Raw genomic sequence first — 14,384 nt, 5'->3', positions numbered from 1 at the left:
TCAATTGAAGCTCGCTTCATAACTAGCTTCTGGGCATGCGCGGGTGTAAAAACGTTGTTTTAAACGTCGTTTTTTGCTACACACGGTCAATTTCTGTGAAGTAAAAACCGACGTTTTGAAAAAGACACATAAAATTGAAGCATGCTTCAATTTTTTTTTGTCGTTTGTCACAAGACATAAAACGACGTTTTCCCCCACACACGGTCATTTAAAGTGACGTTTTTAAAAACGTCGTTTTTTTTCATCACATAAAGTGATGGTGTGTACGCGGCATAAGTGTTTAGCTGATGAATGTGATCAGCATAAATCTTTACAAATAACTGTTCCCTTTAAGTGCACAGCTGCCTTTCCTAATGCAACAAAAGTATGTAAGCCTGTTGTGTGACTAAATAAAGTGCAACAAGTAAATACTGTTGACAGGTAATGCCACTTCACATTACAGTGCAGAACTTGGACTGTCCGGTGTCTCTAGAGATGCTATTCTTGTCGCGGACCAAGATGGACTGATTCCCATACTGTGAGTACCACATACTTTGACTCCGGCTCAGATATGTCCCAGGTGCCACTGTCTCCAGCTTCTGCTGTTGTTGCTGCCAGATGAGGAGGGAAGTGTCTCTGTACCGCAGTCTGGCGTAACCTTCTGACATGGCTTTTTCAGCCAATGGTACCCGTCCACTGCTCATCACCTTCCTGCAATGTATTCTGTAGTGTCTAATCAGTCCTGGAGGCTGCGTCTCTATGAATTCCCTCCCTGCCCTTTAAATAGAGAGTTTCCAGGACAGTTCATACACAAGGTAGTCAGGGGTCGTTATTATCATGGCATTGAACCTGAAGAGGTGGGAAATGAAGGTGCCCCTCAGCAGGTCTGACTGCAGCATCTCTCAGAATCTTTCTGAAGGAAGTGAAATGTGTCCAGCAATGTCAAGATACCTGCAATTAAACATAATGAAATGCTTACAACCAATGCTGCATACACATGGTATAACTGTAAAATGGAGATGGACATTCGAAACACACATGGAAACTAAAAAAAAAAAGCATATTGTTTTACCACTTTATGCAGTATCTCACAAAACTGAGTATTTGTAAATATTTTGTTATATCTCTTCATGTGACAACACTGAAGAAATTACACTTTGCTACAATGTAAAGTAGTGAGTGTACAGCTTGTATAACCGTGTAAATTTGCTGTCCCCTCAAAATTAACTCAACACACAGCCATTCATGTCTAAACCGAGTATTGTCTTTTTATCCACTTGTCTTTGGTTTTGTAGCTGTTCATCTTCGATAGACCGTGAGGAATATTTTGCTTTTTGTTTCCATGTCTAAACCGTTGGCAATAAAAGTGATTACAAGTGAAAATGTCTGAATTGGGCCCAAAGTGTGAATATTTTGTGTGGCCACCATTTTTTTCCAGCACTGCCTTAACCCTCTTCGGCATGGAGCTCACCAGAGCTTCACAGGTTGCCACTGGAGTCCTCTTCCACGCCTCCATGATGACATCAAGGAGCTGGTGGATGTTAGAGACCTTGCGCTCCTCCACTTTCTGTTTTTAAAGGAGAAGCCCAGCCTGGGCTTTTTCGGCTGGGCTTCTCCTTTGGGTCACAGGAGGAGGGCAATTCGTTTTGCACTCCTGTGACCCATTTTCATCGGAGAGCGGTCTGAAGTCCGCTCTCCGCTGACAACACAGCCATCAGTCGGGGTAGCACGTCATCATGCCTGCCCAAGTCAGGATCCGCCAGCTGCCCTAATTGATGGCAGTCTCAGTGTATCAGCGAGTCGCTGAGACAGCCTCTCCCCGCCCCTCCACGGCTCAGCGCTCCAATGAGCGTGGAGGGGTAGAGAGAAAATCTGTGAGAACCGAGCCAGCGGCGATGTTCGGTGGCTCGGTTCTTGGTGCACAGACGGCGGGGGACAGATGGAGCATCGAGGTTAGTATAAATATGGGGAAAAACGAAATTCCCATACTTCTCCTTTTAAAGGATGCCCCACAGATGCTCAATAGGGTTTAGGTCTGGAGACATGCTTGGCCAGTCCATCACCTTTACCCTCAACTTCTTTGGCACAGCAGTTGTTGTCTTGGAGTCGTTATCATGTTGGAATACTGCCCTGCGGCCCAGTCTCTGAAGAGAGGGGATCATGCTCTGCTTCAGTATGTCCCAGTACATGTTGGTATTCATGGTTCCCTCAATGAATTGTAGCTCCCCAGTGCTGGCAGCACTCATGCAGCTCCAGACCATGACACTCCCACCACCATGCTTGACTGAAGGCAAGACACACTTGTCTTTGTACTACTCACCTGGTCGTTGCCACACATTCTTGACACCATTTGAACCAAATAAGTTTATCTTGGTTTTATCAGACCACAGGACATGGTTCCAGTAATCCACATCCTTAATCCTCTTATAGCCTAGGCCATCTTTATGTAGAGCAAAAAGGTTCTGAAAACACTGCCAAAGACCGGTTCCTTCACATAAGATTTCTGTGCTCCCTGTGAAAATTAATTGTCGGTAACCTCTCTGGGGTTCTGGATTCACAGTACTGGGATAGAGCATGATGGATTTTGGGCTTTTCGGACTATCAGATCACTAACCAATACCTGGAAACAGTGAGCCCCCTGAGGGAAGCTTCCTGCAGAACTAATGATGGCAGGTCACATCAGCCAATCACTACTTAGTCCCCAATAGTCCTTCAGTGTCCTATCGCCTTTTTCAACCAGGGTGCCTTGGAAAAATGCCTAACAATTGTATACAAGCTGGTGTGTGGCTGAAGGCTGTCTCTTAGGGCCAGTTTACACTTGCTTCATCCATGGCTTTGCACACGCTTTAGTCAAAGCCTCTGTCACTAAATAAAATAGCTTATGATCTTCTTTTATACTGCTGGTTGTTTGACCTGCCCCAGGCTCTTCCACTTGGATTTTGGTGTAAACGGGACCAATTAATTGTCAAGTGGACGAAGTCGTGTTTTGGAAGATCCTAAATGGTTTCTGATGGGTAACGATCGTGGAGTCATTGCAATCTTTCCTCCGCTCATTTTGTATTTTACTGCTCTAATCAAGTGGATGTTTGTAAGTGTATTCCTGTTTTTTATAAATAAATACTTTATGCAGTTTTACACCATGTGGCCGTTTGTTCCCTGTATATATGTCCAGGAGTGGCCTTCCCCATTGCCGTCTACCGATACTGGTCTGTTAGTCTGTTTGCTTCAAGTGAAACTTCTCCATCCATACCATGACGGGGTGATCTTCATACCATCCATCTGCTACAGCTGAATATTGTTGAGGTATACCTCACAAATGCTTGTTTGAGTCAATACTTTTGGTATGCGAGTCCACACTCTGGTAAGCGTCACAATTTTGCCATAAGGTGGTGGAGTGCACAACTAAAGGCAAAGTTACAACTCTACTGTGCTTTCACATGGACAACCTTTTTTCCACCTCAGTGGCTTCATTTCCATGGTGGACCATTTTTCAAATGACCATGCATTTATAAGTTCTGAGTAGAGCTGCACGATTAATCATCAAGAATCGTTATTGCGATTTTTTTTTTTTTTCCAGTTGCAATCTTGACAAAGGGTTTCCCGATCTTCCTGATCTTTGGTATGCAGAGAATTGTCTCTCAGCCAAAGTCTGGGCAGTCTGCCAAGTTTTAAAACATTCTATCAGTGGAATGTTAAAGCGGTAGTTCACCCTCCTTCACCTCATTATTCCATTACTTTCGGCATCGTAGCGCGAGCTACGGTATGCCGGTCTTAAATTTTTAATCCCCGTACTCACTGTGCTATTGATGATTGAAGAATCCGACTCCCGCGGGGAATGGGCGTGCCTATGGAGAGGGAGGATGATTGACGGCCGGCTCTGGCACGTCACGCTCCCCGAAGAAAGCCGGAGTAGGTCTCGGCTATTCACAGCGCCTGCGCACAGGCTATGCGCAGGCGCCGTGAATAGCCAAGCCTATTTCGGCTATTTCCGGAGAAGCGTGACGTGCCAGGGCCGGCCGTCAATCACCTTCTCTCACCATAGGAACGCCCATTCCCCGGATTCTTCAATCAACGATAGCACAGTGAGTACGGGGATTAAAAATTTAGGACCGGCATACCGTAGCTCGCGCTACGATGCCGAAAGTAATGGTCTAATAAAAAAAAAACATTTTTTTTTTTTTTAACAGGGTGAACCCCCGCTTTAAGTCTAAACATTGTATCAATTTGATTTCTACAAGAAGGAATAGACTTCTGTATGTAAATTAGGAATGTTTAACCACCAAACCTTTTTCTGAACAGTTTTTGTTTTCAAGTTAAAATAATTTTTTATTTTTTTTGCTAAAAAATTACTTGGAACCCCCAAACATTATGTATGTTGTTTTTTGGTAGAGCCTCTAGAGAATAAAATGTTGGTTGTTGCAATATTTTATGTCGCACTGTATTTGCGCAAAAATTTACTTTGGTTAGCTTACAGTCCTGTTTACACCTTGCATTTGCTTTGCTTCAAAAATTATACCCCATGTACCTTGAGAGCCGGTTCACACAGGGGCGATTGTTCAGGCGACTAAATCGCCTGACAAGTCATGCTCCGCACTATGGAACCGTTCTAATAGGAGCGACTCAAGTCGCTCCGACTTAGAAAAAAGTTCCTGTACTACTTTGGGACAACTTCAGGGTGACTTGCATTGAATTCAATACAGAAGTCATTTTGCAAGTCGCCTCTGAAGTCGTGGGCAGGTCGCCTTGCCGAGTCGCTCGGCAAGTCCTGCTGCCCCAATGTGAACCGACTCTTAATGACGCACTCTTCTTCTGTTTTGAACAGAAGAAATTATAACAGACTTTGCCTGAGCAAGTTCTACTAGATTGACCTGTTCATGGAAACCTTTCCACCTTCTGACCAGATCGCTAATGGTTTCTCTCTGGAAGATTTTAGCGACATGGATGAGTCTGGCTAGGGTCTTAACTAATATATCCCAGCAAGAAAATCTATCGAAGCAATGTGAGTGAAGTGTGGCTTCAGAAGCTTTGGTACTGTAACGTCACACCAATAACTTTGCACTAAGTACAACTTTAGTTGCTTCTTTCCCAGTCAACTCTCTTCCTTCTTTCCAAATATCCTCTCACCTCCTGCAGCCTTGCTCTCCACGGTGGTTGCGGAGGTGCTCCACCTAGTGGTACTTCCTGGTTCGTTCCTGTGCGGCCTATTTAAACTCCCAGCACTGACAGAATGGTGTTCCTCTATTGCTGACAGTACGCCACTGTCAGCTGGGCTTCCAGACTCACCTGATCTGAGCTACAGCTTCCTGAACTGGACTACCAGGACTCCTTGTTCGCTACAGCTCACAGCAACCAGGTCCAGGCTCCCAGGACGCTCATCCATGCCCAGCTATCTGCAACCGCAAGTACTCTGCTATAGAAAACCAATTACTAAACGCTGATCTCCATTCTTGCCGCTTGCTTCCAAGTTATGTTCATTGCTATGCTAATCTTATCAAGTACTATGGAGGTTCACTAGAGTCTCAACTAAAGCTTTCATGTCAAAGTTCATTGCTATAGATATCAATTACTATGCTCTGCTCTCCATGCTTGTCGCTTTGCTTTGAAGCCTATGCTCACTGCTAAAGTACTAAGGAGTTCCACTCAAGTTTGAACTGCAGCTCACATGTTATGCTCACTGCTATAGATGCCAATACCTGCATTGCTTTACATGCCTAACGTTGCTTCCATGCCTGTGTGCACTGCTAATACTATTGAGTACTATAGAGCACCCCTAGTGTCTCAACTACCGCATTCAAGTTTATCTTCACTGCTACAGATATCCTCACCATTGTGCTCTGCCTATGATGTCGGTTACTATTAGTACTAACCATTGAACTATGATATGTAGACTAATTTGTCCATAAGGAACCCAGTCCTGTCTGTACAATACCAGTAACACTGAGTTCACTCCTGACCCCTAGTGTGCAGTCCCAGTACTGCGTCTACACTTATCGCTATACCAGTTATACCAATATTTACTTTTATGTTGCTTATGCTGGAATAAGCACTATTTACTTTACTGAGGCTGTGATGATAGAACCCAAACTCTTAACTGAGTTAAGAGTGAAACCTGGGTTCGAACCTGAGAAGTCTCCGCAGTTGCGATCCATAAACCTGAATCGAATTTGGCGTAACGTTACAGGTACTGAAACTCGTAATTTCCAATCTGATTTCAGGGTCAGCTTCGGGCTCTATAAGTGGATGAACATTAGCAGGGTCTATCTGCTCACAGTGTGGTTGGTAAACACCAAACATTGGTAGATACCAGTGTTCCCTGTCTGTCTCAAGTGGTCCTGCAACTTCAGCATGATCATTGTCTAGCATCCCTTTAATGAATTCAATGAAATCTCTTTTCACTTCTGGCTTTCTCTGCAGTGAATGCAAACACTTCATGGCTTGCTCCCTGTTACTAGGCAAAACATGTCTGGGTGTGCGAAAGGGGAGAGGGGCCACCCAACTGTGACTGTCATCTTGGTAAGCCTCTCTATCCATAATCTGCAAGAAGGTCTGATCCTCTATAGAGAGGGCCTGTTTATCATCATCTTTAGTTTTCTGGAATACTGTAATGCCTAGATTGTCTGTTTCAATGTTGGAACTGACTTCTTCTTTGCCATATAGTGTGGAAGAATCAGTGTTGTGTTGACCTGCCAAAGCTTTCCTTGATAATGAAGCTGTTGTGACAGGGACTGAGAAGGGATGTGCGTCCTATTTGTTAACACAGACATCTTCAAAGTGCTAATGTTGTCAGGCTGGTGCGCTGTCCCCAGGCAAACTTCTCCTACAATGACCCATCCCAGGTCCAGTCTCTGTGCATAGGGGGCATTATAAGGTCCATTGATTTGCTGGGGCACCTTGTGTACCTGAAGGATGTCTCTCCCAAGAAGTAGGATAGAAACATCTGGCTCAACAGCTGGGATAAGGTGAGCAATTGAGCAGAGGTAAAGGTGGTGATGGGCTACTTCTGGAGAGGGAATCTCAGTTTTGTCGTCAGGTATCATGCCACACTCTAAAGTAGGAAGTGGGAACTGCACTTTCTTATTGAAGGATTCAATTGTAAAATCGGTAGCTCTTCTCCCTGTGGTTTCAATTGTCCCCGCACATGTCCTTAGAGTGTATGGAACTGCACTTGCCTTAAGGTTAAAGATATCAAAGAAACCTGACTTTGCAAGGGATCTGTTGCTCTGTTCATCTAGCACTGCATACATTTTCATTGCCCTTTCTCTCTTGCCAGTGGGATACACAGTCACTATACAGATTTTACAGCATGATCGTGCACTCTTGCCTTGTCCACATACTTCAGTGCAATTAGACATTACTGAGGAGAGTGGGGTCTCTTGTTGCTCCCTGCCCTGATCTTTCCTGGGTTCTACAGTCTCTCTAGTGGGGCAGGAGCAGGGCCTGGGTGTAAAGCTGCAATATGTCTCTCACTGCCACATTCTACTGGTATTTTGCAGTCTTTGGCAATGTGATAAGTAGATCCGCAACACTTGAAACAGATGCCGTTCTGTTTAAGGATGGACATCCAATCTGCAATGGGTTTGCTTCTAAAGCCTTTGCATTTCTTTAGTGGATGTGTTTTTTTGTGTATTGGGCAAAGTCTATCAGGGTTTTCTATGGTATGTACCTTGTGGGTGCTTTGGTAGTCTGTGACTTCTGAAGGTACAGCTGTTTTGTGTGTGGATACAGAGGTCCTACCGTGAGGTTTCTCCGGTCTGTGTGATCGATTGCCGCTGGTGGTGAAGGCGAAACTAGGATCATTTCGGATTTTCCTTTGCTGTCGGACAAACATGGAAAACACAGAGAAAGGGGGAAAAGCGACTCCATAATCTTCTTTGAATTTACCTCCCACAGACATCCACTTGTCTTGGAGATTTGAGGGTAGGTTCTCTACTATGGGATTAGTGCCTCTAGCTGTATCAAGATATGAAAGTCCTGGCAAGTAGCCATCCTCTTTGGCATATTCTATTTCTAGTAGAAGATCACATAGGGGAAGACTTCAAGTTTTTTCAACAGTGCTCCTTCTATTACCTCTGGGGATCCATAGCCTTTATTCTAGTCTTTTCCAGGTCATGTTGAGTCCTGCTGCAGGGTTGAACAGGTTTGCTCTTCTCATCCTCTTAGCATGCTCTACTGACTCGGTACCAAGCCATTTTATCATTAAATTAAGCATATCTGCTGGTGATAAGTTCAGACCTTCAGTGGCATTCAGAAAGGAAGATTTCCATGCCCAATAGTTTTCAGGAAAGTCATCAAATTGGAGAAAGCCTGAGCTAACCATTTCTTTGCGGATGAGATATTTGGTGACATCCACTGCACATTGTTCGTGCATGTAATCTATAGGTTGAGGTGAATACTTGTTTTGTGTTCTTCGGGGTTTCTGGTGCTTCATTCTTGGTTTGTTGGCAGCCGCTGACCTGATGTGGTTAATTGGGCCTGCTCAGGGGGTATGTTGATCTTGGCCTGAATTCCTTTGCTTCAGGTTTAAGAGACTGTTCCTTTGCATGTGTATCAGTAAGGTTTTGGATGTACTCACTTGTACGATCTGCAGAGAATAGAGATTTTTCTGGAACCTCTGAGACTTTATATGATTTTTCACTTCCTGACCGACTTGTTCCCATGTAGGCAGCTGCCTCTGCTTCAGCAACTGCAGCAGCAGTCTGTCGCTGCAGGATGAGCAATTTTGATTCCAATTCCGCTTCTTCTTGTGCTACGGCAGCATTCTGTGTTGCTAACTCCTGCATCATGGCAGCTTTCTTTGCTACTACCTCCTGCATCATGGCAGCTTTCTTTGCTGCTACCTCCTGCATCATGGCAGCTTTCTTTGCTGCTACCTCCTGCATCATGGCAGCTTTCTTTGCTGCTACCTCCTGCATCATGGCAGCTTTCTTTGCTGCTACCTCCTGCATCATGGCAGCTTTCTTTGCTTCTACCTCCTGCATCATGGCAGCTTTCTTTGCTTCTACCTCCTGCATCATGGCAGCTTTCTTTGCTGCTACCTCCTGCATCATCATGGCTTCTTTTTCTGCGTACTGTAGCTGGACGCTGGCAGCTTCTGCCTTGGCACAAGCTCTAACTGCTGAGGAACTTTGTCACAGGGTCATTTAAAAAAATGACAGGCAGAGGAAGAGGCAGGCCCTTCCGCAGGGATGGTAGGGATAGGGCAGGAGCACCAGGCCGGAGCCAAAGTGGGAAGTGGCACATTGTTCATTCAATTACGTCAAAGGACGCACCAGACTTAGTTGAGTGGCTCGCCACCAACACCACCATATACCCTCCGCTTGAGTCACAGGAATTATTTTCCGATCCATCAGAAGACATTTCAGATGTGCAGCCATTCTTGACATTGGATCAGGAAGAGGAGGTAGCAACAGCTGGCACTCAGCAGTCTGACGACAGTACTCGGATCAGCCCAAGGAGGTTGGTGCCCGCTGTTGCTGCCTACTCCGAGATCTCTATTGTTAGTGATGGGAAAGGTGATGTCGATGATGACGTGTCTACAGACGTCACGTGGGTGCCCACAAGAGAGGAAGAGGAGGGGAGTTCAGAGGGAGAGATGGACCAGCAGGTAGGAGAAGCAGGCCGAAACTTACCAGGGCTGTGGAGTCGGTAGATAAATGTTCCGACTCCGACTCCTCAGTTTTATGTACTTCCGACTCCGACTCCCCGACTCCTCTGTATTAATATGCGAATGTATTTTATACATTCTTTGAGTGAAAGAAACGCAACCTACCACAGGACTACTGGCTGGGAAGTCAACCGTCTACTGTATTGCACAGTTTAAGCAAAAGACAAACACAATGAAAACAATCAAGTGACTGGATAGTAGCAGCAGGCATAAACATCAGGAACAGGATCTTTACCAGTTCAAAAATACAAACCACATTATTTGGTTGTTTTAGAACAAAAACAAAGCTTATCTATAATGAACCAAAAACAAAATCTGCAAAACCTAGAAATGGTTTATATTAATCTTGAAATGTAGTTATAGGCTTAGCAAATGCAAATCAATTCAATGTAGAGTTCTAAGGAAGAGAATTGCCTCTGCCAGATCCTCTTTCATAGAGGCTCTTAAGTCAGACTTTATTATTTTTAGGGCTAAAAATAATCTTTCGACACTGACTTGGGTGGGTGGCATTGCAGTAACTATTCTGGCCACATCACTAACGATCTCTGGATAAACAAGGATGGCTTCTTCAACAGTAAGTTTTGATGAGCGATCATACTTTTCAACTTCTTTTAGTGCTTTATAAAACTCCTGTTGGAATTTTTTTATTTGGACACTTACTGGTTCTCTAACATGCGTTCCCTGTAAAAGCAGAACACAACACTATGGAAAGTATAAGTATTGCAGCTCCTAATTGTGCGTTGCGTGCCATATAGTGAAGCACATGAAAAGCATGCTTCTTCACGGTCACTTAACGTGTTCGTTTTGCGGTTACGTGAGGCACTGCATGCATTGGTCTTTATTCTTACAGTAGAGAAGTCATTAATTATAACTTTTTGTGAATTGGGACATTTAAACTTGCTTTTTTTTTTTTAATTCCAATCTAAATTTAGTAGGAGTCGGAGTCGGAGTCGGTGCATTGTTTGCCGACTCCGACTCCAGGTACCCAAAATTTCCCCCGACTCCACAGCCCTGGAACTTACATAGCACAGGAGGGACAAACCAGACTCCTAATGTATCAGGAGTGAGCCATCAACCATGTACGGTCACATCTGGTGCTCCCAGGATGCCGGCCCATGGTGCCACAGTGTGGGCTTTTTTTTTTTTTAACGTTTCTGCTGCAGACAATAGTGTTGCCATCTGCAGTCAACGCATAAGTCGCGGTAAGCCCAACACTTACCTAGGGACGACCGCCTTAAGAAGGCACCTGGCCTCCCATCACCGAGCCCAGTGGGAGCAACACCATCAGAACCCACAAAGCCACACTCCAGGCTCTCACCATCCAGCCTCTTCTCCTTCCACTCTATGCTCACAATTATCCTCCACTCCACCTTCCATCATGCCTTCCTCACGTTTTTCTGCAAAAAGGCAGGCTTCCGTGGCCCAAATGTTCGATCGTAAAAAAACGATGACGCCTGATTAACCCTGTTGCCCAACAGTTGACCGCTGGCTTGTCGGAACGGATAGCCCACCAGCTACTGCCATATAAACTGGTGGACTCGGAGGCCTTTCAAAAATTTGTGCCCATTGGAACACCACAATGGAAGGTCCCAGGAAGGAACATTTTTTCACAGAAGGGCATCCCAGAGCTATATGGCTATGTTCAGTGGCAAGTGAATGTATCTCTGGCACACAGTGTTGGTGCCAAGATACATCTGACCACAGACACGTGGTCTAGCAAACGCAGGCAGGGAAGGTATACAACTTTCACTGCCCACTGAGTGAACCTTCTGACGGCCGTCAAGCATGTAACCCGTGGCACCAATGTAGATTTGGTTTTACCGCCACGGATTGCATGCAGGCCTGCCTCTTCTTCTCCTCCTCCTACTCCATCCTCTCTCTCCTCCTCGGCTGACTCCTCATTTTCCAAGCTACTGTCTCTTCCGCTGCGCCGCCCAAGATCCCCAGAACCTATTCGACATGCCAGGCGAGACGTTGCCATGCTGTGCTGCGTCTGTTGTGCCTGGAAGACAAGAGACACACTGAACCTGCACTCCTTTCAGCTTTGCGTTCACAGGCAGATCAGTGGCTAACACTGCTCAATTTGACAGTTGGTAAAGTGGTGTGCGACAACAGTGCCAATCTGCTGAGCGCTCTGAAACGGGGCAAAATTACACACGTGCCATGCATGGCACACGTCCTGAACTTGGTTGTGCAGCGATTCGTTGCCAAATACCCTGGGCTCCAGGACGTCTTGTGGCAGGCCAGGAAAATCTCTGCCCATTTCAGAAGATCTTACACGGCCATGGCTCGCCTTGCTGACATTCAGCGGCGACACAACCTGCCCGTCAGATTTCTTATTTGTGACTGCCCGACGCAATGGAACTCAACATTGTATTTGCTTGATAGGCTGCTCCAGCAGAAACGTGCAGTTAACAACTACCTGTACGAACTCTGCGGCAGGACAGGTTCTGGGGAGCTTGTTTTTTTTGCACCGCGCCAGTGGCTGCTCAAGCGCGACTCTTGCAGACTTCTTGCGGCCATTTGATGAGATCATCAAACTGGTCAGTCAAAGCCAGGGCGCCATCAGTGACAACGTACCTTTCCGCCTTCTTTCTGGAGCGTGCATTGCGTCATGTCATTGATCATGCCATCGAGGAGCAGGAGCAGGAAGATGAGGAAGTCGCAATGCTGGATGAATTCCCTGGGGGGGCTACTCCACCTGAGATAAGTCAACAACGGGAGTCTGAAGAGGAGTCAGAGGAGGAGGAGGAGCAAGAAGATCATGCTTTAAACCTTTCTGGGATCCCTGGTGTTGTCCGTGGATTGGGGGGAGGAGAATGGCATTATCCTGGATGATAAGGAGCCAGGCCAGTACAGCGCTTCCAGTTTAGTGCAAATGGGGGCCTTCATGCTCCAGTGTTTTAAGAGGGACCCCTGTATAAAAAGCATAAAGGGCAAGGACCAGTACTGGGTGGCAACGTACTTGGACCCCCGGTACAAACAAAACATGGCGGAAATGTTACCACCATCACAGAGGGCTATCAGAATGCAGCACTTCCAGGCCTTGCTTCGAGAAATGCTGCATTCTGCTTTTGCGTCCGCTGGCAGAGAGATTTCCACTCACAGAGAAACAGTTTCGGCTACCAATCCAACAGCGCCTGCAAGAAGAGGGCGGTTTGAAGATGTCTTAGTCACCAATGATATGAGATCATTCTTTCAGCTGACCCATCAACAGTTGTCCTCCGGATCCAGCATCAGGGAATGCCTAGACCGACAAGTGTCCGACTATATCGGGTTAGCGGCCGATGTGGACGTACTGAGAAGTGATGAACTACTGCAGTGTTTCTCAACTCCAGTCCTCAAGGCGCCCCAACAGGTCAGGTTTTCAGGATTTCCCTTAGATGAAACGGCTGTGGCAATTACTAAGGCAGTGAAACTGCTATAGAGGGACTACAAATCCCAGCAATATCTTCTATAGCAGTGCAGAATGAGTCTCCAGCTGTAGAGGGACTACAAATCCCAGCAATATCTTCTATAGCAGTGCGGAATGACTCTCCAGCTGTAGAGGGACTACAAATCCCATCAATATCTTCTATAGCAGTGCGGAATGACTCTCCAGCTGTAGAGGGACTACAAATCCCAGCAATATGTTCTATAGTAGTGCAGAATGAGCCTCCACTATGGAGGGACTACAAATTCCAGCAATATGTTCTATCGTAGTGCAGAATGAGCCTCTGCTATAGAGGGACTACAAATCCCAGTAATATGTACTATAGTAGTGCAGAATGAGTCTCCAGCTGTAGAGGGACTACAAAACCCAGCAATATGTTCTATAGCAGTGCAGAATGAGTCTCCAGCTGTAGAGGGACTACAAAACCCAGCAATATGTTCTATAGCAGTGCAGAATGAGCCTCCGCTATGGAGGGACTACAAAACCCAGCAATATGTTCTATAGTAGTGTAGAATGAGCCTCTGCTATGGAGGGACTACAAATACCAGCAATATCTTCAATAGCAGTGCGGAATGAGTCTCCAGCTGTAGAGGGACTACAAATCCCAGCAATTTGTTCTATAGCAGTGCAGAATGAGCCCCCAGCAGAATACTACCCAGCTATAGGGGAACTACAATTCCAGCAATATGTTTTGTTGCATTGCAAAATCCCCCCCAGTTGTGAGTCTCAGTAATAATGGTGGTGGAGGGAAAACACATGCAAGTCCCCTCTGTGTGTACATGGATAGATCTGAGCCCTCCTTCCTCTCCCCGGTACCCCCTTTAGTCCTTTCAGCCCCCTGGTTACCCGTTCAGTCGTCTCCCCGCTGTCCTCTGCAGTAGATAAGCTGCAAATCACCGTCTGCTACCATGGTAACGCTGAACCCCGGGCCGGTGCCCTCACCATTCTGTCCCCGGAAACAACGGTAAAACACAAATGTTCCGGCGATGTGCAGCTCATGCTCTGTGTGTATATCTGTGTATCCAGGGACCAAGTCCAGAAAGGCTGCATCTCCAGGGTTCATAGCTGGTACATGAAGTGCCTGAACACCCTGAACATACCTACGAAGGTTTGCACTGTTCCTGGAAGCAGCAACTCAACACTTATGAAAAGCGTTTGGGAGGGGGCAGTAAAACTGTGGCTTAATCGCTTGTTTTGTATCACCCCCCTGTGATGAAAGAAGCCTAAGGTAGGCTCAGACAAGTGCTTGGTCTGTGTTTATATTCTGTATGTAGTAGAAGAGTTTATTTGTATCTATGGTCACAATGT

The 14,384-nt window shown here is 45.9% G+C and overlaps 1 protein-coding gene across 1 annotated transcript; it reads right to left on the bottom strand.

Annotated features, from left to right (window-relative positions):
* Positions 1–205: 205 nt before the first annotated feature.
* BRD3OS (BRD3 opposite strand) lies at positions 206–14,074 on the bottom strand. The gene is made up of 2 exons (XM_040324071.1): positions 13,923–14,074; positions 206–930 (listed from the first exon to the last, which is right to left on the bottom strand). Exon 2 carries the CDS (start codon positions 681–683, stop codon positions 432–434), a length of 252 nt encoding a protein of 83 aa, XP_040180005.1. The 5' UTR covers positions 684–930; positions 13,923–14,074; the 3' UTR covers positions 206–431.
* Positions 14,075–14,384: the final 310 nt, after the last annotated feature.

Source organism: Rana temporaria, chromosome 9 (assembly GCF_905171775.1).
Source record: "Rana temporaria chromosome 9, aRanTem1.1, whole genome shotgun sequence".
NCBI classification, from domain to species: Eukaryota; Metazoa; Chordata; class Amphibia; order Anura; family Ranidae; genus Rana; species Rana temporaria.
The sequence above is the reverse complement of the archived record's forward strand: the minus strand, read 5'-3'. Positions and strand labels throughout refer to the sequence as shown.